This window comes from Theropithecus gelada, chromosome 16 (genome assembly GCF_003255815.1).
Source record: "Theropithecus gelada isolate Dixy chromosome 16, Tgel_1.0, whole genome shotgun sequence".
NCBI classification, from domain to species: Eukaryota; Metazoa; Chordata; class Mammalia; order Primates; family Cercopithecidae; genus Theropithecus; species Theropithecus gelada.
This window is the reverse complement of record NC_037684.1, coordinates 54968103-54994919: the sequence shown is the minus strand read 5'-3', so window position 1 is coordinate 54994919 and position 26817 is coordinate 54968103. Positions and strand designations below refer to the sequence as shown.

The 26817-nt window shown below is 58.1% G+C and overlaps 2 protein-coding genes across 5 annotated transcripts; one reads left to right on the top strand and one right to left on the bottom strand.

Moving 5' to 3' along the window:
- Nucleotides 1–398: 398 nt before the first annotated feature.
- On the bottom strand, nucleotides 399–19272 carry HGS (hepatocyte growth factor-regulated tyrosine kinase substrate). 2 transcript variants are annotated; one of them, XM_025363791.1, is made up of 22 exons: nucleotides 19107–19272; nucleotides 17567–17651; nucleotides 16855–16930; nucleotides 16261–16353; nucleotides 14536–14659; nucleotides 12710–12762; nucleotides 12202–12270; nucleotides 11384–11508; nucleotides 8790–8868; nucleotides 8620–8718; nucleotides 8407–8502; nucleotides 7559–7597; nucleotides 7345–7488; nucleotides 7190–7249; nucleotides 6420–6633; nucleotides 5911–6083; nucleotides 5694–5834; nucleotides 5445–5619; nucleotides 1886–2019; nucleotides 1685–1804; nucleotides 1369–1455; nucleotides 399–1028 (listed from the first exon to the last, which is right to left on the bottom strand). In XM_025363791.1, exons 1-22 carry the CDS (start codon nucleotides 19141–19143, stop codon nucleotides 918–920), a joined length of 2334 nt encoding a protein of 777 aa, XP_025219576.1. In that variant the 5' UTR covers nucleotides 19144–19272; the 3' UTR covers nucleotides 399–917. The 2 variants fall into 2 exon arrangements, with proteins under 2 accessions (XP_025219576.1, XP_025219577.1); XM_025363792.1 differs by lacking the exons at nucleotides 7559–7597; nucleotides 8407–8502; nucleotides 8620–8718.
- A 13-nt stretch (nucleotides 19273–19285) lies between these two features.
- On the top strand, nucleotides 19286–22001 carry ARL16 (ADP ribosylation factor like GTPase 16). Of its 3 annotated transcripts, none has more exons than XM_025363797.1 (5): nucleotides 19286–19515; nucleotides 19613–19671; nucleotides 20083–20196; nucleotides 21026–21141; nucleotides 21296–22001. In XM_025363797.1, exons 1-5 carry the CDS (start codon nucleotides 19455–19457, stop codon nucleotides 21465–21467), a joined length of 522 nt encoding a protein of 173 aa, XP_025219582.1. In that variant the 5' UTR covers nucleotides 19286–19454; the 3' UTR covers nucleotides 21468–22001. The 3 variants fall into 3 exon arrangements, with proteins under 3 accessions (XP_025219582.1, XP_025219583.1, XP_025219584.1); XM_025363798.1 differs by having other exon boundaries at nucleotides 20534–21141; XM_025363799.1 differs by having other exon boundaries at nucleotides 19495–19614.
- The last annotated feature ends 4816 nt before the right edge of the window (nucleotides 22002–26817 follow it).

The window sequence follows — 26817 nt, the reverse complement described above, 5'->3', positions numbered from 1 at the left end:
AGGGAGGGACAGGCTGGACAGGACCCTGCCCGCAGCTGGGCCGTCAGCCGGACCACCCGCCCCCTGAGCAAACGCTGATGCAGGCCGGGCGCGGTGGCTCACGCCTGTAATCCCAGAACTTTAGGCGGCAGAGGCAGGTGGATCACCTGAGGTTAGGCGTTCACGACCAGCCTGGCCAACATGGTGAAACACCGTCGCTACTAAAAAATACAAAAACTAGACAGGCATGGTAATGGCGTGCACCTGTAGTCCCAGCTACTTGGGAGGCTGAGGCTCAAGAATCGCTTGAACCTGGGAGGCAGAGCTTGCAGTGAGTGGAGATCACCACCTCACTCCAGCCTGGGTGACAGAGTGAGACTCCATCTCAAAAAAATTAGTAAAAAAAAAAAAAACGCTGATGCTTTCTGAAATAGATTTTATTATCGCTGTACCATTCTGGGGCACTGGAGATGACAGCTGAGAAGCAGAGAAGCTGGAGACCTGAAGCCTCCACCCTTGGCTGTGGCTGCCGAGAGTCCCCTGGAGAGGGAGCCCCAGGCCACACCCAGACACCACAGCCAGCTCACAGTGGGGCCAGAGGGCACAGGCTGCTCGGGGGGGGTGAGGGTCCCCATTCCTGCCACTTCTCACAGACCATAATCCACGGGGCTGGGCTGGGGGCTTCCCCTGGGAGAAGGTCCTTCCCTCCCACCTTCCCTCCCCGTGGCCCAGCCTTGGGGAAAGAAAGCAGAGACCAACTCAGGGACTGCAGCGGGCTGAGGACAAGAAGGAAGGTGGGCTTGGGGTGAAAGTCCCCCCTCACTCGCAGAGAAGGGACACTACCAGCAGTAGAGGACAGGGAGGCGGGATGATGGCAGTTAGAGACGAGGCGTTTTGGGTGAACTGTAGTGTTACTCCGGACGTGAGCACGGCCTGGGTCAGTCGAATGAGATGAGCTGGGCCTCGCTGCCCTGTGCCGGCGGCCCCTGCGCCTGCGGCTGCTGGGCCACGGGGGGCTGCTGCTGGGGGGGGCCGCCAGAGGGTGCCATCTGTGCAGGAGGAAAGCAGGAATGGCCCTGGGAGGAATGCTTTTGTCCCAGCAGAGCCACAGACCCACAAGAGCTGCTAATCCATGTCCACCGAGTGCAGCTTACATGGCCTTTGGCTTTCGAGTAAATTAACGGTTTTTCTGTCTACATTTGTGGACACGCGTGTCTGCCCTAAGACTTGCGTCCTCATTCTGTCTGCTGAGAAGGGGCCTTGGGTATGCGTCTCCCCATGTGAGCAGGCGTACAGGACAATCCCCACTGGGGCCAGAGGACCCATGCTAAACCACGAAGGCTGAGGCTGCCCCGTGGGTGCTGCTGTGAGGCCCTGGGAATGGCTCACCTGCTGGTACATGGGCTGCTGCCCCGCGATGTAGGGCTGCTGGGGTGGCAGAGACGCGTCCTGGCTCGGGAGGGTGGTCATGAGATTCTGTTGCGAGAGGATGCCAGATGTGAGAAAGCGGCCCTGTGACCAGGCAGGCAGGGGTGCTTCTGGCTTGCAGCAATCCAGAGGTGACCACAAGGAGCGCCCAGAGAGTGGAGGGCAAGGAGCAGAAGGAGTGGAGCCCACCCAGTGCCCACCAGCCTCACCAAGGGACCCTCAGCATCATCAACTGCTCCCCCACCCCAGCCCCAGCAGAGCCTGGAGGCCGCTGTACCTGCATGTTGTAAGGCTGGTAGCCCATGGAGACCGACTGGCTCCCCATGTAGCCCATGGTGCTGGACTGCGGAGGCTGAGAGATGGTTGGGAGGCTCTGCGGGGCCTGGGAGGCCACATTCTGCGGAGGGAAGGGGTGCCGTGGGAGAAGGGGCTGGCGCTGGGGCTGCCCTGGCAGGAGGGAAGAGGCCTTCCTGCATACCTGGTAGCCCGCTGTGGGAGTAGGCTGGTAGGACGAGTAGGCGGGACTGGCGGTGGGTCCGGCCTGGGCCTGGGGAGCCGCCTGCGCCCCAGTGGCCCCTGCTGGGTACATGTAGGCGCTCACCATGCTGGGATCTGTGACAAACAAGACGGGGGAGATGGTTCAGCCAGGGCAATGGGGAGGGGAGTAAGGGACGCCCTACTCTTCAGTTTTACTTTTTTTTTTTTTTTTGAGAGTCTCCCTCTGTCGTGCAAGCTGGAGTGCAGTGGCGTGATCTTGGCTCACTGCAACCTCTGCCTCCTGGGTTGAAGCAATTCTCCTGCCTCAGCCTCCCGAGCTGCTGGGAATAACAGGCGTGCACCACCACACCCGGCTGTTTTTGTATTTTTAGGAGAGACGGGGTTTCACCACGTTTGTCAGGCTGGTGTCGATCTCCTGACCTCAGATGATTGGCCTGCCATGGCCTCCCAAAGTGCTGGGATTATGAGCCACCGCCCAACCAGGAGTTTTCCTTTTTGTTGTGACTTCTGGAACCAAGTTCAGGTTTCATGTTTCTAAAAAAAGGAACATAGGCCGGGCGTGGTGGCTCACACTTGTACTTCCAGCACTTTGGGAGGCCCGAGGCGGGCAGATCACGAGGGCAGGAGTTCGAGACCAGCCTGTCTAACACAGTAAAACCCCGTCTCTAATAAAAATACAAAAACTAGCTGGGCATGGTGGCGGGTGCCTGTAATCCCAGCTATGCAGAAGGCTGATGCAGGAGAACTGCTTGAACCTGGGAGGCAGAGGTTGCAGTGAGCTGAGATAGCACCATTGCACTCCAGCCTGGGCGACAGAGCAAGACTTGGTCTCAAAAAAAATAAACCAACAAGGATGGGAGGAACATCCTAGAATGGAATAAAATCAGAAGAAACGAACCAAACTGTATTTGAAATAAGTGACATGGTCTGACTGATGGCATGGGAGAGTGAATCCTAGTAACTTCTGAACCCAGAATCTGGACGCCACGGCCTCAGGCTACAAATGACAGGAACTACACAAAAATGTTACACTCCAGTTACGAGGCATCGTCTTCACAGCAGGCCAGGTTGGCATTCTTAAAACCACTTTTTGTGTATTCTAGGGCTGAGCAAGTAAGTATATTGAAAACAATGCAAAAGAAAACGGTGCTATTGGATTAAAATTGCAAGTACTGGAATTAACTCATGGATTTTTTTTTTTTTTTTTTGAGACGGAGTCTTGCTCTGTTGCCCAGGCTGGAGGGCAATGGCATGATCTTGGCTCACTGCAACCTCCGCCTCCCAGGTTCCAGTGATTCTCCTGTCTCAGCCTCCCAAGTAGCTGGGACTATAGGTGTGCACCACCACGCCCGGCTAATTTTGTATTTTTAGTAGAGATGGGGTTTCACCATGTTGGCCAGGCTGGTCTTGAACTCCTGAACTCCTGACCTCTGCCTCGGCCTCCCAGTGTTGGGATTACAAGCATGAGCCACTGCACCTGGCTGCACTCATGGTTTTTATAATATACAAAGATGCATGTATTCACACATGCACAGACACACCCATGACTGTGCACTTGGATAAATACACACTCTTTCCAGCTCTGCTAACAACCTAGAGCTGTGGGCACACCCAGAATATTGATCTTGGCTTCTAACCAAGATCCAGACCACCCTCCACGAAAGGGAACTAGGGCTCCTTGAAGAACTGGCTGGGTCCAGGGCTGGGCATGTACAAGACGAGCACAGAGTATCTAGCAACAGAAACTCGGAAGCATCTGAAACTGAAGGCCCTACGCAACAGGGAGCCACTGACGCCTCCCATGGCCACACCTGGGACACTTTGAGCATCAAAGTAACGGGGCTGGACATGGTGGCTCATGCCTATAATCCTAGCACTTTGGGAGGCCGAGAAGGGCGGATCACTCGAGGTCAGGAGTTTGAGGTCAGCTTGGGCAACACAGAAAGACCTCATTTCTACATTTTTTTTTTGAGACAGAGTTTCTGTTGCTCAGGCTGGAGTGCGGAGGATAATCTCAGCTCACTGCAACCTCTGCCTCCCGGTTTCAACTGACTCTCTGCCTCTGCCTCCAGAATAGCTGGGATTACAGGCACCTGCCACCATGCCCACCTAATGTTTGTATGTTTAGTGGAGACGAGGTTTCACCCTCTTGGCAGGCTGGTCTTGAACTCCTGACCTCATGATCTACCCGCCTCAGCCTCCCAATGTGCTGGGACAACAGGCGTGAGCCACCACGCCCAGCCTTTTTTTTTTTGAGATGGGGTCTCGCTTGTCACCCAGGCTGGAGTGCAGTAGCTGGATCTCAGCTCACTGCAAGCTCTGCCTCCCGGGTTTACGCCATTCTCCTGCCTCAGCCTCCCGAATAGCTGGAACTACAGGCGCCCGCCACCTCGCCTGGCTAGTTTTTTGTATTTTTTAGTAGAGACGGGGTTTCACCATGTTAGCCAGGATGGTCTCTATCTCCTGACCTCGTGATCCGCCCATCTTGGCCTCCCAAAGTGCTGGGATTACAGGCTTGAGCCACCACGCCCGGCCTTTTTTTTTTTTAATTAGCCAGGCATGGTGACGTAATCCTGTAGTCCCAGCTACTCAAGAGGCTAAGGCGGGAGGATTGCTTGAGCCCAGGAGGTGGAGGCTGCAGTGAACCAGGATCCTGGCACTGCATTCCAGCCTGGGTGACAGCAAGACTCTAAGAATAAACAGTGATGGCAGAGGAGTGTCACCTTTGAAAGAAAAAACAAACACATCTCCATGCTGCTGTGACTGACAATAAGGAGGAGAGCGGGCAGAGCACCTCCCGCCAGTGGAAAAACAGCAGCAGAATTAGAAAGCGCTATTTGGCAAACACAGGCAACATTAGCAAAACAATGCTAGACGTTGAGGAGTCTCAGAGTATTTGAAAAGCCTCCCCAAAGAGACATCTGATTACAAAGGGCAAGACAGTCACTTCACAGTGAAAATCCCTGGCAGACTCTGTCTCAGCCGAATGGCCAAGAACGGGACTGACAGGACGCATGTCACCTTCTGTGCCACTCTGAGGAAAAGCACAGCCTTACGGTCACCGCATGGAGGCACCAGACAAACCTAAGCTGAGGACAGTCTGCCGAATGACAGACCAGTGCTCTTAGAACAGTCGATGTCACAAAACACAAAGGCTGACTGGGAAACACTCTAGATTAAAGGCAAGTGGACGGAGGGCCGAATGCCACGCGGCAGCGGGCGTGCTGTTTACAGGACACCACTGGGACAGTCCGTGAGGGCTGAGCCTGCTACAGACGACGATTGTCCTGCTGGTTTCAGGAAATGCTCGCTGTCGCATTCAGGGGAGAGGGCAGCACCTGCCATGCATGGACTGAAACACGGCTCCAGCAGGAAAGCCTGTGTGAGTGCATTTGCGTGAAAACGGGAGAACGCAGGGATAACATTCACATCGGGGCAATTGGCAAAACCCTTTGCGCCATTCTTACTGCTTTTCTGTAAATTCATTTAAAATAAAGACGAGGGAAAAAAGTGTGCTCTCTGCCCCAACTCGTCCTTACCAGCTGCGGTGCCGGGCATGCTGGCGTAGGGGCCCGCGGCAGGGGCCGGCTGGCTCATGTACACGCCATGCATGGGGGAGCCCTCCACCGAGCCAGCGGGGCTGAAGGTGCTGGGGAAGCTGGCTGGTCCCGAGGGCTGGTAGAGCACGCCTCCGGCCGCGGGCATAGCCTGGAGCTGGGGACAAAGGAGACTGGTGAGAGCTGGTCCTCAGCCCACGAGCCGCTGGGTGGCAAGAGGATGGCACCTACCTGGGCGTAGGGCAGGGGGAAGGCAGGCATCTGCGCACGCATCTGGACCGTCTGCTTCTGCTGCTCCAGCCGCAGCTGCCGCTCCTTCTCCTGCTCCTGCAGGCGCTGGATGGCCAGCTGCCTCTGCACCTCCAGGTACTCCTGTGCGGCAGAAAGGCGGTGGTTACACTGGGGGCTCCCCAGCCTGCCCCGGCCCATGGCTGGGCAGCCACCGCACCTGCTTCTTCTGCCGCATTATCTCCAGCTTCTGGGCCAGCTGGATCTGGCGCTGGCGCTCTGCCTCCTCGGCTGCCCGGCGAAGCTTCTCCCGGTGCTCTTCGCGCAGGGCACTCAGCGCCCCCCGGGCATCACGGATCTGTGCCAGCTTGTCCTGCAGCCCCTCATAGTACACTGTGGGCAGACGACAGAGCAACCCTGACCGCTCCGGCACAGTGCCAAGAAGCTCCTGGGTGGAACAGACACGCAGACAGGCTGCCCTGTGCCCAACCTTCTGCAGAGGGCTCTGAAGGCACTGGGCTCTAGGGGAGGCAGGCAGAGGGTTCTGGGCAGGGCAGGGCACGGCATGGTCATCACTGAGACCACCTCCCACTGAGACCCTCTGGAGGAGGCCACAGCCCCAGTGAAGGACTCACAAGAGCCCAGCATCCTCCGGGGAGGCCCTGGCCCAGGACGGCACTCACAACACCCGCTGCCCCCCAGCCAAGGACCCGAGGCACGGGCACCTACGCCTGCGCTCGTCCAGCTGGTTGAGCAGCTCCAGCAGCTGCGGGTGCATGCCGTTGATGGACTGGAAGAGCGAGAGCACGGCCGAGTCGTTGGTGATGCTGCGGCCCCGCATGTGGTTACTCTTCATGCGGTTCACGAAGGTGGTGACGGCGTTCTGCAGCGCCTTCAGGAACTGCTCGTGGCTCTCCTCGGACTCGCCGTTGTGGAACGGTGGCTGCAGGCAGAGCAGGGTTCTGGATGAGTGCGGCCACGCCCCAGCCAGCCTCCCCAGTGGGGCCTGGGACGGAGGCGCCCGGCTGCACGCAAGCCTGGAGCACAGTCCGTCTGCTCCTTACGGAAGCAACCCCCTCTGCAGCCGAGGAAGGCGAGGCCCTGGAGGCGGGGCCCTTGTCCAGCAGCAAGCCCTGCCCAGGACGGAGCGGGCTCAGGGCCCCATGCCAGCTGCCTCCCTCTCCAAGGCCCTGTGCTCTGACAGCCAGCCAGCCCAGAAGCCCCAGGTAAGGCCAAGGCCTCATCTGGTGGTTCTAGACTGCTCTGGAATACTCAGGTCCATGTTAGGTCCACAGAGTGGCCCCAGCTCTGGACCACAGCCTGGTGCAGTTTCCACTGGGAGAGGCCACTAAGGGCAGGGCAGGCCGGGGCTGGGCTGGGGCAGACACCCTTGCTCTGGCACAGCCCTCTGGTTAGGGCAGGCACCTGTGCCATGTGCCTGGTGCTATGGGCCTGGAGGCCGTATTTTGCCCTGGCCCATGGAGGGAGCCACAGCTTACCTCACTAAAGGGGCCACCAGAGGGAGGAATGGGCTGAGAGTCTGTCTCCGGGAGGGGGTTCTGGAAGAGAGAGAATGAGTGGGGCCTCCGACCTGTCCCACATCCACCCCTTCCAAGGGACCCTGCCACTAGGAACGCCGGGAGCAGCCCCTTACCTCCACCACGGTGGCGGGGGCTGCGTGCCCCTCCCCAGGCTGTGCAGCCGGCTCCGTCAGGGGCACGGGCGCCGATGGCGTGGGGCTCTTACGAGCCTCCTCCTGCTTCTTCTCCCAGTAGTTCCGGTTGAGATACCGCGCGAGCTGCAGGCAACAAGGGGGTCACTCCCAAGGCCAGAAACCGCGAGAGGACACACCTCACACCGGGCCTTACCTCAGGGTCGATGTCCTCAGCCAGAGGCGCCGACGAGTTCTGGGGAGAAAGGGGTATCTGAGTGTCACAGGCGACAGGACAGTTGCTCAGGCAGGGACAGGGATGGCCCCAGTGCGGCAGATCCTGGAGACTGGAGCTGCAGCCTGGGCCCTCCCTCCGTGCCCTCCTCTGGTTCCTGGCATCTCAGTGGCCATCTTTTCTCCTCTTCCAGATGCTTGGAACTCCACAGAGGCAGGCAGCACTGCCGTCCTATGAGACTCCTAACCTTGCTATGGGAGGAACAGGGCAGCACCAGGCCAGCCCTGGGGCCTCAAGGTGGACACTGGACAGCCCCCATGGTCCTGCATGTGCGGCCCCGGCCAACAGCCTGGGAAGGAGGGGAAGAAGGGAAGGGGTGGCTCACCGGGGCAGAGCTGTTCTGAGCCCCTGGGCCTGCAGCGGCCTGGCCACTCCACAGAACCTACAAAATTACTTTCTCAACCTGCTGTCCCTGACCCAACCCCCTGCAACACAGGCGGCCTCTTCACCCCCAACTGAGAGCGGGGCTGAGGCCAGGGAGAGGCCATGTGGATGCCCCAGAAAGCAAGTCTTTCAGTTCCTGTGGGGCGGGAGGGTGTGGAAGAGACGGGGTCTCACCAGCAAGGCGCCTTCCCCACAGCCTGTCCCATGTCCTCAGTCCCAAGGACCAGACCAGGGACCCAGAGGAACGGGGGCCTGGAGCCCTGGGGCTCTGCCCTGATGTCTGTCCGTGTGCTAGGGCTGTCCTCTCTGGGAAGCCCGGGGACCCGCATCCCCCGCCAGCCCTACTGCTTTCCGGGAGAGGCAGCTCTAGCCCGAGGGCCACTCACCACAGGTGAAGAGTACAGGCTGCTGGCGGGGGGCGCAGAGGAGGCCGAGGGCGTGGGCTCTGCCTTGGGGTACGAAGTGTATGTGGACTTCTGTCTCTGAGTCAGAATTAGGAGGGGCGTCACTTGGGTGCACAAGATGCCCCTCTGGTCCCACCGCACCACATCCAGGGCAGCTGGGCCCTTCCTGAGGCTGCCCCGCCCCACCTGGCTTACCAGCCTCTCCTTCTCCTCTGCCTCCGACTGTGACAGCGCCAGGGCCAGCTGCAGCTCCTCCTCCTCCTGCAGGGCCGTCTCATCCCTCTTGGGGGGCAGCTGAGGACAAGTGGGGAGGGTGAGGGGGGCCCCGGGGAAGATGTGCCCACGGGACGGACAGGGTTGAGTACCTGGGACTGCTGAGACAGGGGGCTGGTCAGGTACTCGGGGGGCAGCTCAGTGGTGGAAGTGGCCTTTCCTTCCGCTTTCCTGTGGGCACAAGGGATGCTGCAGGTGACCATGCGCTGACGCCACCCTGCCCCCGCCAAAACTCTCAACTGCACTCCATGGGCTCCTCTAAGTGTCCCCACAGAGCGATGACAGTGGTCAAACAGCCACAGTGTCCCAATGGCCACACGCTAGAGCAGAGCAGGGCAGGACTCGAGGGCATCACACCAGCCACAAGGGCTTGGGGGAGTCCCTCAGGGTAAGCCCCAGTTCCTCTCCTGAAAATGGACATTCAGGACACCAGCCAGGCCTGCGAAGACCTTCCTATGGCACTCGGGAAACCAAACACAGCACTGCCACTGTGGGATGGGCCCCACCCAAGAAGGGGCAGACAGGGCAGCACGTGTCATGCCCAGTAAGCTCTTCTGGGGCACCCCAGGCAGTCCAGGGGCCACAGGCTCACAGCATGGTCGCAATTTCAAACCACGCATGCTGACCTTCGATCTAGGGCTCTTTTCTTTTTTCTTTTGCTTTTTGAGGTAGTCTTGCTCCGTCGCCCAGGCTGGAGCGCAGTGGCGCGATCTCGGCTCACTGCAACCTCCACCTCCTGAGTTCAAGCAATTCTCCTGCCTCAGCCTCCGGAGTAGCTGGGACTACAGGCGCCCGCCACCACACCCAACTAATTTTTGTATTTTAAGTAGAGACAGGATTTCACCACGTTGGCCAGGATGGTTTTGATCTCTTGGTCTCATGATCTGCCCACCTCGGCCTCCCAGAGTGCTGGGATTACGGGCGTGAGCCACCGTGCCTGGCCGGCCTGGGGCTCTCTTCTAAAAGAAAAGTCCGCGTGAGGCAGACCCACACAGCCCCCGGGCAGGGACACACCAGCCAGTGTGTGTGTATGTGAAGGCAGCAGTGGCGTTGGGATACCCTGCCATGGAGCCACTGGGTCGCAGCAGACTCACGCATATGCGCAGTGGCTGTGACGGACGGGACACTGATGTGGCTCAAGGCAAGTTCTTTCTTTCTTTTTTTTTTTTTTTTTTGAGACGGAGTCTCGCTCTGTCACCCAGGCTGGAGCGCAGTGGCACGATCTCAGCTCACTGCAAGCTCCGCCTCCCGGGTTTACGCCATTCTCCTGCCTCAGCCTCCCGAGGAGCTGGGACTAAAAGTGCTCGCCACCACGCCCGGCTAATTTTTTTTGTATTTTTAGTAGAGATGGGGTTTCACCGTGTTAGCGAGGATGGTCTCAATCTCCTGACCTTGTGATCCACCTGCCTCAGCCTCCCAAAGTGCTGGGATTACAGGCGTGAGCCACCGCGCCCGGCCCAGTTCTTCTTAGTTACAGGAAGAAAAGGAAGTTCTCGGGCAGCAGCAGCCCATCACCAGACATGGCCGCCTGGGAAGGGACGTCCTGAGGAGGGCGTGGCCTCACTCCTGGGCTTCCCGAACCTAAGCAGGCGGAAGCCTCAGACCTGAACAGAGGGCCGAGGGCCCACGGCCTGACTTTCCAGAAATGTCCACAGCACGACACAGGGAGGTAATGACATGGTCCAGAAAAAGGGAACTAAGGAGGGAGCGCAGCCCACACAAAAAACACACGCGACCCAGGCCAGACCCACAGCGATGCTGCTGGGACCACGGCAGAAATGGAACGTGGACCACAGAGCAGAAGCCAATGCTGGGGGCAGCACAGTCCTGAGCAACCACTGTGGCCACGAGAGCACTGTCCCTCTCAGGGACCGCCACACGAAGATCTGGGTGCCAAGGGGCATGACGTCTGCACTCATGCAAATTCAGGATAAAACCTGTGTGAAAGGCCGGGCGCGGTGGCTCAAGCCTGTAATCCCAGCACTTTGGGAGGCCGAGACGGGTGGATCACAATGTCAGGAGATTGAGACCATCCTGGCTAACCCGGTGAAACCCCGTCTCTACTAAAAAGAATACAAAAAACTAGCCGGGCGCAGTGGCGGGCGCCTGTAGTCCCAGCTACTCGGGAGGCTGAGGCAGGAGAATGACGTGAACCCGGGAGGCGGAGCTTGCAGTGAGCCCAGATTGCGCCACTGCACTCCAGCCTGGGTGACAGAGCGAGACTCCGTCTCAAAAAAAAAACCAAAAAAACAAAAAAACAAAAAACCTGTGTGAACACGCGCACACGCAGGAGAGGGGAGGCAGAGCAAACTCTGCGGCAAAACACCGACTGCTGTGGCACCGGCCACGGCCCCACAGTTTCTCTGTGCTACTCTTCCAACTTTTCTGTAAGTTTTATTCCAAACGTTGAAATGCAAACGAATCCAAACCTGAACCCAAGCAACAGGTCTGTCGGGGCAGCCTTGGTCCCTGGAGCCGCAGCGCCCAGTCTCGCACACCCACCTGCCTTAGTGTGGGGCAGGGTCTGAGGGCATGCGGCCGCCCTGGGTTTCCCTTGACCTTCCAGCTGCTGTGCTGTGAGGGCCCTCTGGGGTCTGCAGGCCTCGGGCACCATGGCCAAGAGGGACAGGGAGGCCAGCCCGGAGATCCTGCCCTGCCTGCAGCCCAAGCAGGGGCGGGGACTCACCTGTTCAGCTGCTCGTAGCAGGGCTCACACACGCGCACCTCCTTCTCAATGCCGAACTTGGGGATGGTGGAGTACTTGGAGGAACACTTTCCACAGAAGATCTGGCCACACGCCCGGCAGTGGTGCTGCAAGACGGGGGGCTGGTCACAGGCACTGGGGACCCTGATGTGCCACCCGGCCCAGAACCGCTCCGTACAACGCTGAAGCTGAGCCTCACGGGTGGGGGAAGGCAGGGGACAAGCAGAACAGCGCCTGGGAGGACACTAAGGCCAAGGAACCTGGACATGCTCCCAGGAATCTCAACACTAGCCACCGTTTTGGGGAAATATAAGTTAAAAAGAAAAGCAAAAACAAAATATATATCAATTGTGCTGACAAAACAAGAGCTTTTGTGAGTGCAGTGGGTGCTGGAAGCTGCTGACACCCCAAACCCCAAGCATTCCCGGTTGCCATCCTGGAGGGGGCTTTGGTGTGAAGATGGCTCGAGGGGTCAGAATCCAGATGGGCTACGCCACACAGAGAAGGGGACCACATGGCCCTGGCAAGCAGGAGAGTGACTGTGGCAAGGCCTGTCGTCCTTGTTTTAAGACATTATAATTCCAGAGTGAGGCTGGGCCCGGCCCAGACAGCGGCATCAGGCCCTCATGTGGGCCTCACTGTCCCCTCCTGATGCCCCACTGCCACCCATGCGAGCTGCACTCGCCTCCTGAATCACCCACCAGGAAGGAAAGGCCCAGCCGGGACGGTGGCCTTGCACACGGCAGGGGACCTGGTGTCTGGCCGGGGCTGTAGACAGAGCCCCCCAGGTGGGAACTCACCTTACGGGTCATCACCCCGAACTGCACCCTGCAGCGGTGGCATTCCTCAGCGTCCACCCAGTCTGGAGCCTGAGGAGGGGAGGCAGTCAGGACCACACGCTCCCCTCCCCACCAGCTCCAGAGGCACAGAGTCCCCTGCCCCAAAGAAGGGAACGGACCCAAAGAGGATCCTAGCACGAGCGAGAGCAATGCCCCGGGCCACCCTTCCCGGAGGCGTGGCCTGGGGTGAAGCTGCCGAGGCCTGAGGAAGGGACTTCCTCATCAAAGGTGCTTGTTTTTCTTTCCTGAGCCCCCCAGCCACTCTAAAGGCCCTCGAGCCACGTCTCCACCTCGCCCTCCAGAGACGGCTGCTACGCCTCGGCCCAGGACACACAGGCATCCTCAGCTCCTAGACAGACGGGAGCTCAGCCACCAACCCGGGTCCAAGCAAGCCGGACTCCCAGCGCTCCCCACTTCACGCTTCCTGAGCAGCCCAACTCTAGGACCCCCGGCGGCCGCCCACACTCACTCTCTCGGCAGCAAACATGGCATCGCTCTCTTTGAATTCCGGGAAGACGTGTCCTGGAGAGAGGAGGCATAGTCACCGTCTGCTCCTGCCTGGCCTGCAAGACCTCCCGAAGCCCCTTCCTCACTCCTGGCAGCTGTGACATAGCAGTGACTGTGCACCCAAGTGAGGGCGTCTGGGGGCACCGAGACAGCCTCCTGCCCGCAAGGCTGGTGTCTCCACGGAGCCTCCGTCCTTGCTGTGGCGGCACACGAGAGCCAGGCACTGCTGCCCCGTCCTGAGACACCGCTCCCACCCCATCAGGGCATCAGGCCCCTGCGCGGCCCCGCCTGCTGAGTGGCTCCCTTACCCTCTGCTCTCTGGCCAGGGCTCCCACTGTTCCTGAGGACAAGGCCTCGAGCTAATCTTTTTTTTCTGAGACAAAGTCTCGCTCTGTCGCCCAGGCTGGAGTGCAGTGGCGCGATCTCGGCTCACTGCAAGTTCCGCTTCCTGGGTTCAAGAAATTCTCCTGCCAAGAATGGCGTGAACCCGGGAGGCGGAGCTTGCAGCGAGCCAAGATCGTGCCACTGCACACACTCCAGCCTGGGTGACAGAGCGAGACTCCGTCTCGGAAAAAAAAAAAGAGAAATTCTCCTGCCTCAGCCTCCTGAGTAGCTGAGACTACAGGTGCCCACCACCACGCCTGGTTAATTTTTGTATTTTTAGTAGAGACGGCGTTTCACCATGTTGGCCAGGCTGGTCTCGATCTCCTGACCTCAAGTGATCCGCCCGCCTCTGCCTCCCAAAGTTCTGGGATTACAGGCGTGAGCCACCACGCCCGGCCGGCCTCGAGCTATTCTTGAGACACAAGACCCCAGAGAAAATCCAGGAAAGCTCCCACCCCAGGAAGGAGACATGAGCACAGACCACCAGCGTCCACTACCCCAAAGTTGAGAGCCCAAGACAGCTCGTGCAGCGCCCCCTGCGTTGTCCACACTGGTCCTGCCCACCCTGCAGCCACAGGGCAAGCGTCCAACTCCTGCAGAGGGGACACACCAGCCCTGGAGCCCACCCCATTCCCCACACTCCCGGCCTCGTCTTCAGCAGAGCTCAGGGCCACACAGGGCCTGCACGGACAGGAGCAGCCATGCCCACCTCTCTCTCACTGAGCGGGCCCCGAGCACCAGCCAAGACCTCCAAATGCATCCTGAAACCCCCACCTCTCTCTGCACAATCCCCAGTTCTCCACGGCCACAACAGCCCCGAGGGACCCCCGAGAAACACACCTTGGCCACCACAGCCGAGACAAAACCACCAGAGGCCTCCTGCTGCGCCGAGAGCAACGCTGAGCTCCAGCCCACAGCCTGGAGCCCGTCGCTGTGCAGGCCCGGCCGCGCTCTCCTCTGGGCACCTGGCCACCTTTCTGCCCCGGGGCCTCAACCCTGAGTGTCCGCCCACGCGTGCTGTCTGCCCGCTCATGCCAGCTCTGACTTCTGCTCTAGTCTCGACACTCGGGACAGCTCTTCCAGAGGCATTCCCTGACAGCACAGCCAACCCGGCCCCAGGAGTCCTGCCCCTCTGAAACAGACTGTCCGCTGCCTTTCCACCTGCGTGCTGTCTAACATCACTGCCTGCCTCTGCCCGTGGGTCATGGGTCCAGAAAGGCAGCAGCCGGTCTGAGCCCGCCCTCACACACACGGTTTTTCTTCCCTGGCTCCAGACCACAGCCCTCTTCCCTCCCACCACGGGGAGCAGCCCATCTTCCCAGGCTCCTCGCCACTGTGCCCGTTGGGCCTGACTGTCCAACAGTTCCAAGCCTTGGCCTGGTCCCAACCTCGGTCCTGACTCACCCTCCACCTTCATGATCTGGTAGGTGTCCTGGACCACCTTGTACTTAGGCTCATTCCGGAAGGCATGCGCCCAGGCCTGGATCAGGTACAGGATCTTGTTACGGACGTTTACCTCCACTTGTCTCTGCAGGCAGGGAGGAGGGGGTGAGGGTCGCAGGAGACTCCAGGCGCCAGAGGCCTCGGTGTGAGGAAGCAGCTGGCAGACCTCAGCCTCTGAGGAGACGGGGCTGACACAGAGGCCAGGGAGGGCCCCCCGAGCGGGGCGTGGGGGCCATGCACCAACCTGTTCCCAGACCCTGACTTCAAACCTCATGCCTGCTTCTACTTGCTCGAGACTATGGCTCTTCTCTAACCACTGCCAAAAACCAGGAGGCTCACTGGAGTCAAACAATACCGCGTCTCTGTGCTCCTGACCATCTGTCTCTCCCTTTCCCCCTGGGACCCGCCCAGCCCAGGATCCCCGGTTCCCGTCAGGCTCCAACAGGCAGGGCCCAGCAGGCCTGACGGTGGCAGCATGGTGCTGGGGCTGAGAACACAGGGGCACTGCGGGACTCCGGCTATGCCCCTCCTTCCAGTCACAGCCGGGGAGACGCCAGGGGGCAACTGCTCCAGAAACGCCCCCAAGTTCAGACCGGGCTCCGAGCCCCCTGCAGCCACCCTTCCCCCAGATTAAAGCGCACCCTGGCCTTGCACCTAAGGCCCTCTCAAGGACGCCGTCCCAGTGTGACGTGCAGAATGGCGTGCGATCAGAGGCTGCTTCAAGGAAGCTCTGGGGCACCTGCACCGCGGCCTGAGCTCCTTTCCAGAACCTCTCGGCATCCTCAGCGGCGCCTTCCCTCCACAGCTCTGCCCCACCCCATAGAGGAGTGAACCAGCTCAGGATCTGCAGCCTGACTGAAGGAGCTCGGGGGCACCAGGGTCAGGCAGGGCCGGACTCTGGCACCTTCTGCCTCTCAGCCAGGACAGGACGGGACAGGAAGCCAGCCAAGGTGGCCAGTGAGGGCTTTGGGAGGCCTGGCTGTTCACTGGGATCCCCGGGCAGGTTCTCAGCTGTGTGGGTCCAGGGAGTCCCCTATGAGACACAGGCCCGGCCCACAGGTCGGGACAGAGGGGGATCAGCCTGACCACACGGGACACCCTTTCTCCCTGACACCGGCGGCACCACCCCCGCTGCATCACAGTCCACATCACAATCCCGGCAAGTGTCCCCGGCACAATCTCCTGGGGATCTGGAGGGCTTTTCCTCCTCCGCCCAGGAAAGCATGAAGCCCCCACTCTCCAAAACAGCTCCTACCCCCGCCAGACACATCCGATCTTAAAAGCCGCCACTCAGAGCCCTCCCAGGCTGGCCTGTGGGATGTGGCCAGCCTGCCCTCCAGACCACAGCCACTCACACAGGATAGCCAGCGACTGCCCTGCCCACCCAGCAGCATCTATTCACCTTCCTGAGGACAGCAGGTGCCCCAGCCCTGCCTCCCGGAAGCTTCCCCCAGGCCTCAGGGTTGCTGTCACCTCGGTGCTCCAGACACAGCACCCCAGGCCGGCTCCTGCTAAACCCTGGCCTCCCAGTTGTGAGTGCGAGCTTGTGCAGTGCAGGGACCACCGATCCGCACCTGCACATTTTCTGCCACACCTGGTGCTGTTCTGTCATCGGTGCCCGGTAAACACCCGGAGAAGCAAAGGTGCCAGCCTGGGTGATCACCCACTTGCCCCCGTCTCACCCACCTTCAGCAGGTCCTTCAGCTCCTCCATGGTCTGCTTGTTGGCCACCTCGTCATGAACTGTCTGGCCACAGTTCTTCACCACAGACTCCATGACCTGCAGATGCCGAGGAAGGGAAGGGTGGGGCCAGTGATCAGGGCAGGGGCCCCTCGTCCTCCTCGACGGACCCACCTCCCTGTGGGACAGCAGAGCCCTTCAACAGGCCCGACAGGCCACTGGGCCGGTGGGGAACCCCAAGCAGCAGCATCTGAGACTCAGTGGCCTGCACGGCACCGCTCCCTGTGATGCCAAGTCTCACTACCAAGCACAGCGACAAGATCTGCCTTCTGGTGTTTAGTGTTTACTCACGCAGGACCGGCTGAAGAAGTGGTGCTCACTCCCTCCCCCATCTCCCATCTGTCCCTCAGCGTGACCCCTCCTAGGTGGCACTGTTCACACAGGCACTCAAGGATGAGTGGTAGCTCTCCTGCTTGATGTATGCCCAGGAAGGTGGGCAAGGCCACAGGGCAAACTCTTCTCATGCTGTCCTGACTAGTGGGGGGTGAGGGGTGAGGGGTAGGGATCCTGGGGGCCACTGAGGCAAGGCAGTCTACTTACCTCCAGGGCATACAAGGCCACGTGTGGGTTCTTGTCATTGACTTTCTTCTTGATGGAATTCACAGCATATTTTGCTCTGAAAGGGAAATGATGTTGGTAAAAGCAGAGAGAAAGGGGAAGAAAATAGTCTCAGCAATCAAGATGAGAAAAGTTCATCTGCTGCCAGGTGCAGCGGCTCACGCCTGTAATCCCAGTGCTTTGGGAGGCCAAGGCAGCAGGACTGCTTGAGCCTAAGAGTCTGAGACCAGCCTGTGCATTATGGCAAAAACCCATCTCTACCAAAATACAAAAAATTAGCCAGGCGTGATGGTGAACGCCTGTAGTCCCACCTACTCGGGAGGCTGAGGTGGGAGGATCGCTTGAGCTTGGGAGGCAGGGGCTGCAGTGAGCTGAGATCATGCCACTGCACTTCAGCCTGGGTGACAAAGCAAGGCCCTGTCTCAAAAAAAAAAAAAAAAAAAGTCTGTCTACCGTCTTAAGTCTTTGAGAACCCCAAAGCAAATACAAACATAACCAGGTCATCTGCAAGCTGTGCAGAGAAAATCCCTTAATTGTCCAAGACGTCAAAAAATCCTAGCACGTAGACCATGCAGTTCTCTACAAAACAACCTAACATGGTCAGCTACATTGTGGAGAATCAACGGGAACCAAGCAAGCCCAGCTTAGTGCACGGCCGCTCCCCTGCTTCACGACACAGGCCCCGCGAACTCACTGCGTGTCCCCTTGGCGGATCAGGTCGCAGATCTGCAGAATGGACTCCCAATCCGTCTCTAGCAGGAGCTGGCTGGTCGCCTTGTCTGAGTGAGAAAATGCCATGAGAAGGGGGGTCATCCTGCTGGACTCCCTACTTCCCCTTTAGACATTTGGACCACATGAAAAACCACGAGAGAATCCTCCTGAGCATGCTGATGGGAAGGGAAGTGCCATCACTCTCAAGGAAACAGCAAACAGCGTGAGAACAGCACACCAGGTGCTGGTCCAAGCCCTCCCACAACCTGTGAGCGAGGTAAAGACACTCAGCAGAGAGGCGAGGGCACTGCCGTGAGTCACACAGCTCACCAGAGACAGAGACTGATTCACTCTTAAACATCAGGCTCAGCTGCTTCTCAACAAAGAACTCTATCACCCGTCCCTTGGAGTCGCCATTTGCCCAGATGCTCCCCATTTCAATGGGATCTTAGCTTGGGCAAGAGCTAGAGAAGCCTGCAGTGTAGACTCCAGGCCCCTCGCTCCAAGTGCTTTGGGAATAAGGGCAGAACGGCGCTTCAAGGAAGACTAGCCAGCTAATACCTGTCATCATACCACGTCACTGCTGTCTCCAACAACTGGTCCCTCTGAGGAGCAGCTCCAGCTCTGCCCACACCGCCTTCCCCGGGTACAGAAACGATCTAACAAACCAAGCCACGTCCACTTTCTATACTGATTCAGTAGTTAACCTCTGGATTTATCCCTGAAGCACTGAACTACCTGTGTGGCTGAGATACTCAGTCTGCTTGCAGGTTCCCTGGGCAAGGAAGGTGTCTCATTTGAAGTCTCCTTGAAAACCATACTTAAAAAAAGGCAGGCTTGGGGCAGCCCATCCGAGCACCCAAGCGCCTACCCTGAAACACAAGACTCATTTTCCCTACAGGGCACGTGCACATCAACATTCCTTTTCCCTCCTAAAACGTGTCAACTCCAGGAGGCTCAGATAGGATTAGCTTTAACCTCCAAAAACGTGAGAAAACGCCTTCCTAAACCATTAGGCGCTTCCCGAAGCCAGTGTGGGAACAAAAGGTGGGTCTGGGACTTGTAGGCCCCAAGAGAGCTCGAAGGTCCCAGAGAGGACACTGCTGGCTCTACCATTCGAGACCCAATGTTTTGGGTCAGAAGCCCAAGTGCGAGCCTAACATCCGACTGAGTCACCCACTTTCACGACTCAGGCCTTGTGGCCCACTCGGCCGGGTGCTCGTCGGTCAAGGGGAAATCGGCCAAATGTCCGGGCCCGCAAAGGAGCGAGAACGCCGAGCGCCCCCGGCGCCCTGCGCGGACCCTCACAGAGCCCAGGTTCGCCAACGCCCGACGGACGCAGACCCCACGGTTGCGCCGAGGGTCCACGATCGGCCTCTCCGCGCCCAGGAGGACAGTGGGCCGGGGACAGGCGGGTAGGGCGGCCGGTCCGCGCCCCTCGGGCCCTCGGGGCCGCGCTGACTCAGCGCCGGGCGGGGGCTACGGGCTGACAATGGTCGGGCCGTCGGGTGGGGATGCGTTACCTAGAAGACGCTCGAAAGTGCCGCTACCTCTCCCCATGGCGACCTCCAGCACAGAGCCGTCGCCGCGGGCGCTCCCCTGATCCCAGCTGGCGCGCCCCCCGACTTCCGCTTCCGCCTTTTCCCTCCAGTGCGCGCACGCGCGCGTCACCGCGGCGTTCCTAGAGCCGCGAGGAGGCGGAGTCTTCCGCTCTCCCGCTAACGCTGCCCGCTAATTGGGCTCACCCTTGGAACCTGATCCCTAAGAACCAATGAGTAGTCCGGGGGTGCGAACTATCCAATGAGAGTGGGCGGTGGGCGGGCCTTGCTCCGCGGGCCGAGCTACGGGTGCCGGGTGGAGCGAAGCACGGAATGTGTCTCCTGCTGGGGGCCACGGGCGTCGGGAAGACGCTGCTGGTGAAACGGCTGCAGGATATCCTTCCGCGCGGGGACGGGACCGGGGTGCAGGGGTCACCGGACGGGGGCGGGTACTCACCCCTTAACTGCTCGGATCCTTGACCGCTCTGTACAGGTGAGCTCCCGGGATGGGAAGGGCGACCTGGGGGAGCCGCCCCCGACACGGCCCACGGTAGGTGTCCGCTCCCGCGGGTGGAGTTGCGCGGGGTCCGCTCTGCGCTTGGAAGAGCTCCGGGCTTCTCTAAGTGCACGCCGAGGCGCAGCGGGTCAGGTCTTAAGGCCAGCCTTCGGGAGCGTGGGGGAGGCCCGAGCTGAGGATACCTGGCGCGGGATGCGGGGGCCTGCCGCCCTCCACGGGCACTTCCTCTCCCCTCGCAACGGGTTCCTGTGGCTGGTCACCCCCACAGCGAATGCAACTACTGATGGGCGTCGGTCCCTGCTCGCCGTTACTGCTTTAGGAACTGAGCCCTTGGAGAATGGGTCTGCGGGGTTCAGGCCACCGCGTTAGGTGTGGGCACGGTGCTCTTCAGGACTTCACAACGGTACAGCGCTTGTATTGTCTGCATCGTGGTTTTTCCTATAGGTGGGCACCAATCTTACTGACATCGTGGCACAGAGAAAGATCACCATCCGGGAGCTGGGGGGGTGCATGGGCCCCATCTGGTCCAGTTACTATGGAAACTGCCGTTCTCTCCTGGTAGGTCGTAATCCTATATGGGCTTTCTTTAGGGACCTGTGTCTACATTTGTGTGATGTCCAGTCCCCAGCCTTGCTGTGTGTAGAACGGGGTTTGGGTTACTTAGTGACTATACTGGTCATGGAAACAGGTCCTACGGTAGTGTTGTTTCCTGCTGGGCACCACGTCTGGTTTCTGGTGCTTGCGCTCCCGGGCCCGGGTAGGAGTTCACAGAGGCCTTGCTGAGGGCAGGGCTGCTGCTCCGCAGAGAACAGACTTAACCCTCTGTGTCGCTCCCTGGTACGCCTGTGTTTATGTTGGAGTTATACGTGCCTCTGGTTGGTCCCAATTTAACAAGGCCTGTGCCCCAGATTCCAGTATGGAGAACTGATGGCCACATGAGGACAGACGAGTGTCACCAGATCATCCTCATAAAACTCGATTCCCTCTGCTTCTGCCTGTTCCCAAAGCTTTGTTTAAAGCTGTTTTGGGCTGGCCGCAGTGGCTTACTCTATAATCCTAGCACTTTGGGAGGCCGAGGTGGGCAAATCACGAGGTCAGGAGATGGAGACCATCCTGGCTAATATAGTGAAACCCCGTCTCTACTAAAAGTACAAAAAATTAGCCGGGCGTGGTGGCGGGTGTCTGTAGTCCCAGCTACTGGGGAGGCTGAGGCAGGAGAATCACTTGAACACAGGAGGCGGAGGTTTCAGTGAGCCGAGATGGTGCTCCGTCTCAAAAACAAACAAACAAAAAAATGCAGTTTTGCTCTCCCAGTGCCAGGTCTGTGAGGCCCAGGGGAGGAAGTTTGGCAGCAGGGCGTTGCTGCCATCTGTTTCTTTTTCCCCAGTTCATGATGGACGCCTCTGACCCCACCCAGCTCTCCGCATCCTGTGTGCAGCTCTTAGGTCTCCTTTCTTCAGAACAGCTCGCAGAAGCATCGGTGCTGATACTCTTCAATAAAATGTACACGTCCCTGAGCTGAGAGGCAGCACAGCAGGGGCAGGGGCTCCCGGGGACTACAGCCAGGAGCATGGCTGGGTAGGGAGGTGGTGCGGCTGGGGTTCCGGGGCAGGTGTGTGGCAGCCACTACTCTGATGGGCCACTTCTTTCACTCCAGTGACCTACCCTGTTACATGGCCATGGAGGAGATGAAGTCATTAATCAGGCTTCCAGACATCATTGCTTGTGCCAAGCAGAACATCACCACGGCAGAAATCAGCGCCCGTGAAGGCACTGGCTTGGCAGAGGTGCTGGCCTGGCTCCAGGCCACCCACAGAGCCAACGGTTGACTGCACGGCAGAGGCGCGGCTGACCTGCGCTGGGGAGCGGTGGCAGGGGGCAGTATGGCTTCGCTGCCAATAGTTTCTTCTCACGGGCAGAATAACCCGAAGTAACTCTACATGATGGGGCTCTGTGCTGAGATGCAATGATGGGTAAACTGAGGCATGCGGAGATGGAAGTTGACATCTGGCCTCTGAAAAAACTGTCTCCAGGGGCCAGGCATGGTGGCTCATGCCTGTAATCCCAGCACTTTGGTAGGCCAAGGCAGGCTGATCATCTGAAGTTAGGAGTTCGAGACCAGCCTGACCAACATGGAGAAACCGTCTCTACTAAAAATACGAAATTAGCTGGGTGTGGTGGCGCATGCCTGTAATCCCACCTACTTGGGAGGCTGAGGCAGGAGAATCCCTTGAACCCGGGAGGCGGAGGTTGCAGTGAGCCGAGATCACGCTATTGCACTCCAGTCTGGGCAACAAGATGAAACTCCGTCTTAAATAAGAAATAAAAATATAAAAACCTGTCCCCAGACTGGGTGAGCAGGGCCTGCACGTGGCCAAGTGTTGTGTGTCCTGGAGTGGTGCTATTGGGGTTGGCTGCCCTCCTTCCTAGAGACCTGCTGGACTGCCCCCGAGGCGTATGGAATGCACAGTGCCACTGAGACCTGGCCTCTTGCTGTAGCACAAGCTTCAACCTGCTGAGCCACTGGCACCCTGACCCCACGTCCATCACAGACGGCATGAGGCCAGTGAACTGAGTGTGGTCGTAAGAGCCAGGCCTCGAGTTAGAAATGAGCTTGTGGCCGGGTGAGGTGGCTCACGCCTGTAATCCCAGCACTTTGGGAGGCCGAGGCAGGCAGATCACGAGGTCCGGGGTTCGAGACCAGCCTGGCCAACATGGTGAAACTCTGTCTCTACTAAAAATTAGATGGGCATGGTGGCTTTTGCCTGTAATCTCAGCTACTCAGGAGGCTGAGGCAGGAGAATCGCTTAAACCTAGGAGGCAGAGGTTGCAGTGAGCCTAGATCGCGCCACTGCGCTCCAGCCTGGCTGACGAGCGAAACAGTCTCGGGGAAAAAAAAAAAAAAAAAAAACGAACCAAGAGCCAGCATTCTCACTTGTTCAGTAAACAGGTATTGCCCTGAAATGCCCACAGGTGTGCCAGGAGGGGCTCAGATGAAGCACAGAAAGTGGCCATGCCACCTGCGGTTCCGCAGCGGCCTGCCTTGACTTTGGTTCTCAGCTGTGGCCGCATGTGGGAGTGTTGATTTGACGGGTCAGTGTCCTGCGGCTGCTGAAACAACAGAAATTTGCTCTCGTGGTTCCGGAGGCTTTCACCAGGGTGGTTTCCTTCCAGAGGCTCCGAGGGAGCATCTGTGCCTTGCCTGTGTAGCGGCTGCAGTGCTCCTCGGCATGCCTGGGCTGTGGCCTGCAGAGCCTGTTTTCGCCCCCATCTTCACGCAGCTTCTCTCCTGTGCCTCTGTGTTCTCTCCTCTTTTTTTTTTTTTTTTTTTTTTTTTGAGACGGAGTCTTGCTCTGTCGCCCGGGCTGGAGTGCAGTGGCCGGATCTCAGCTCACTGCAAGCTCCGCCTCCCGGGTTTACGCCATTCTCCTGCCTCAGCCTCCTGAGTAGCTGGGACTACAGGCGCCTGCCACCTCGCCCGGCTAGTTTTTTGTATTTTTTAGTAGAGACGGGGTTTCACCGTGTTAGCCAGGATGGTCTCGATCTCCTGACCTCGTGATCCGCCCGTCTCGGCCTCCCAAAGTGCTGGGATTACAGGCTTGAGCCACCGCGCCCGGCCCTGTGTTCTCTCCTCTTACAAGGACATCTGTCATTGGAAATCCAGGATGATTCCTCATTATATCTGTAAATGCTCTTCCAAACAAGGTCACCCTTGCTTGTTCCAGAGATTATAACTTGGACACACCTTTTGGGGACCATCATTTGACTACAACGATTGAATAAGAAACCCTATAGTCCTGAGAAGACATGGAAATTTTCTACAAATGTGTTTGCAGCTGGAAGCCTAGGCTCCTTCGATCATGGAAGGAGCTTCGCACCCACCACCCTCCTCCACGTCACAAACCTGCTGTACTTTGCTTGTGGGGAAAGGGGTCTTTATTCCCATGGAGGGCTGTGTGCGATGCCTGGGAAAAGCTCAGCACGGCGTGCTTCAGGGTGGCTCAGGCTCCAATCTCTGCTTTCCAGTGTGTCATGGGCTCTCCACTGTACACAGACTGTGCCCTGTTGGATGCCACCTTTTTTTTTTTTTTTTGGAGACGAGTATCGCCCAGGTTGGAGTGCAGTGGTGCAATCTCAGTGGCTCACTGTAACCTCTGCCTCCCAGGTTCAAGCAATTCTCCTGCCTCAGCCTCCTGAGTAGCTGGGATTACAGGCGCCTGCCACCACGCCCAGCTAATTTTTGTATTTTTAGTAGAGATGAGGTTTCACCATCTTGGCCAGGCTGGTCTTGAACTCCTGACCTTGTGATCACCCGCCTCGGCCTCCCAAAGTGCTGAGATTACAGGTGTAAGCCACTGTGCCTCACCTGGATGCCACCTTCTTAGACCCCACGTGAATCTCCATGCACTGCTCCCCCTGCCCCTTACCACCACCAAGCAGCTATTAGACACCTGAGGTATCTGTCCTGTTAGTACCGTGGGGTGGAAAGATATACCTTTTATCACCCATAAGGGTGACAGCCAACACTTCTAACAAAATACAGGTGAGCAAGAGAAAAGCATTAACAAATTTACTTAATTATTTGAGATAAGCTCTCACTCTGTCTCCGAGACTACAGCACAGTGGTGGGATCACAGCTCACTACAGCCTCAAACTCCCAAGCTCGGTCAGTCCTCCCACCTCAGCCTCCTGGGTAGCTGGGATTACAGGCTAATTTTTTGTATTTTTGGTAGAGATGGGGTCTTGCTGTGTTGCCCAGGCTGGTCTTGAGCTTCTGGCCTCAAGTGATCCTTCTGCCTCAGCCTTCCAAAATGCTGGGATTACAGGCATGAGCCACCATGCCTGGCCTAAAAGCATAACAAATTTATTAGTTTGACATGACAGCCGGGCACAGTGGCTCACACCTGTAATCCTAACAACTTGGGCGGCCAAGGTGGGCAGATAGCTTGAGGCCAGAAGATTGAGAGAGACCAGCCTGAGCAACATGGTGAAACCCCTTCTCAACTAAAAATACAGAAATTAACCCAGCGTGTTGGCGCCTGCCTGTAATCCCAGCTGCTTGGGAGGCTGAGGCAGGAAAATCGCTTCAGCCCAGAAGGTGGAGGTTGCAGTGAGCTAAGATCACGCCACTGCACTCCAGCCTGGGTGACAGATTGAGGCTCCATCTAAAAAAAATAAGTAAATAAGATGAGATGGAGTCTCACTCTGTCGCCCAGGCTGGAGTGCAGTGGCCGGATCTCAGCTCACTACAAGCTCTGCCTCCCGGGTTTACGCCATTCTCCTGCCTCAGCCTCCCGAGCAGCCGGGACTACAGGCGCCCGCCACCTCGCCCGGCTAGTTTTTTGTATTTTTTAGTAGAGACGGGGTTTCACCGTGTTAGCCAGGATGGTCTCCATCTCCTGACCTCGTGATCCGCCCGTCTCGGCCTCCCAAAGTGCTGGGATTACAGGCTTGAGCCACCGCGCCCGGCCTTACCTTGCTAGGTTTTATGGCTGGCTTTGGGGGAGAGGAGTTCTAGTTTCTATGACCTGCCGTGGGGAAAAAGAATTGTGGTTTCTGGGACTCACTTTGGGGGAGAAAAATGGGCAGGAACCAGGAGGGAAAGACAAAGACCTGGCTTCTGAGGCCTTCCAGTCTCCTCTGGGTCAGAGTACTCTGCATGCCAAGGTGCCATACTTTGGGGTTTAATGAGCCCTAACAGCAGGTCCTTGCAGATGTCACAGGCAACTTGTAATCCAAGTAATTGCCTTTCAGTTCCCCAATTTCAGAGGACTTTAGCAAAGTCTGGTTGAAATGGCCAAGTGTTGGCCGGGCGCTGTGGCTCAAGCCTGTAATCCCAGCACTTTGGGAGGCCGAGGTGGGCGGATCACGAGGTCAGCAGATCAAGACTATCCTGGCTAACACGGTGAAACCCCGTCTCTACTAAAAATACAAAAAATTAGCTGGGCGTGGTGGTGGGCACCTGTGGTCCCAGCTACGCGGGAGGCTGAGGCAGGAGAATGATGTAAAACCGGGAGGCGGAGCTTGCAGTGAGCTGAGATTGCACTACTGCACTCCAGCCTGGGCGACAGAGTGAGACTCCATCTCAAAAAAAAAAAAAAAGGCCAGGTGCAGTAGCTCATGCCTGTAATCCCAGCACTTTGGGAGGTGGAGACGGGCAGATCACAAGGTCAGGAGATCAAGACCATCCTGGCTAACATGGTGAAACCCCGTCTCTACTAAAAATACAAAACATTAGCCGGGTGTGGTGGTGGGTGCCTATAGTCCAGCCACTCGGGAGGCTGAGCTTGCAGTGAACCGAGATCGCGCCACTGCACTCAAGCATGGGCGACAGAGTGAGACTCCATCTCAAAAAAAAGAAAAAGAAATGGCCAAGTGTTAGAAGAACCTCTTCAAAGCTGAAATTCATTGAGTTCTTCAGCTGAGGGCGTAAGAATCCCAGATGTAAGGTTAGCAAGAGTTAGGAGTTCTGGAGTCTTCCCTGCACGCCCAGGCTCTTGACCATCAACAGCCAGAAGCTCACAGTATCTGCTCCTCCTGTGGCTCAGCAGGGCTGTGTGTTAGAGCAGCATGTTCAGAATGAAACTGGCACACTTCAGCCTCGAGGACCTTTTGAAGTCGTGTGGCCCACGTGGCCTCGCGGGAACACAGATGCTCCAGCACCCGATGTGTTCAGGACTGGGTGGGGGAAGCTTCAACCCTGGAAACATCCCCCTGCTGTGTAGACCAGCCTGCCCTGTGGCCAAGGGCAGCGAGAACCCCGGCCACCCCTCGGGTTGCACGACTGCCTGTGCTAGAATTTTGCCCTTCCTGGGCAGAAAAGCTCAACATTTGGCTCAGGGCATAAGTGGGAAGAAATATCCACCAAGGGGCCGGGCACGGTGGCTCATGCCTGTAATCCCAGCACTTTGGGAGGCCGAGGCGGGTGGATGATGAGGTCAGGTGATCGAGACCTGGCTAACACGGTGAAACCCCGTCTCTACTAAAAATACAAAAGAATTAGCCAGACATGGTGGTGGGTGCCTGTAGTCCCAGCTACTCGGGAGGCTGAGGCAGGAGAATGGCGTGAACCCGGGAGGCGGAGCTTGCAGTGAGCCGAGATAGAGCCACTGCACTCCAGCCTGGGCGACAGAGCGAGACTCAGTCGCTAAAAAAGGAAATTGAAAAGAAATACCCACC

Coding starts and splice junctions, on each gene's coding strand:
- HGS (XM_025363791.1), bottom strand. CDS start 19,143: ATGGGGAGAGGTAGCGGCACTTTCGAGCGTCTTCTAG. Junction 16,354..16,854: donor TGGCCTTGTATGCCCTGGAG/GTAAGTAGACTG, acceptor CGGCATCTGCAG/GTCATGGAGTCTGTGGTGAA. Junction 6,084..6,419: donor CCAGCTGGACGAGCGCAGGC/GTAGGTGCCCGT, acceptor GTCTGCCCACAG/TGTACTATGAGGGGCTGCAG.
- ARL16 (XM_025363797.1), top strand. CDS start 19,455: ATGTGTCTCCTGCTGGGGGCCACGGGCGTCGGGAAGACGCTGCTGGTG. Junction 19,516..19,612: donor GCTGGTGAAACGGCTGCAGG/ATATCCTTCCGC, acceptor ACCGCTCTGTAC/AGGTGAGCTCCCGGGATGGG. Junction 20,197..21,025: donor GAAACTGCCGTTCTCTCCTG/GTAGGTCGTAAT, acceptor CTTTTTCCCCAG/TTCATGATGGACGCCTCTGA.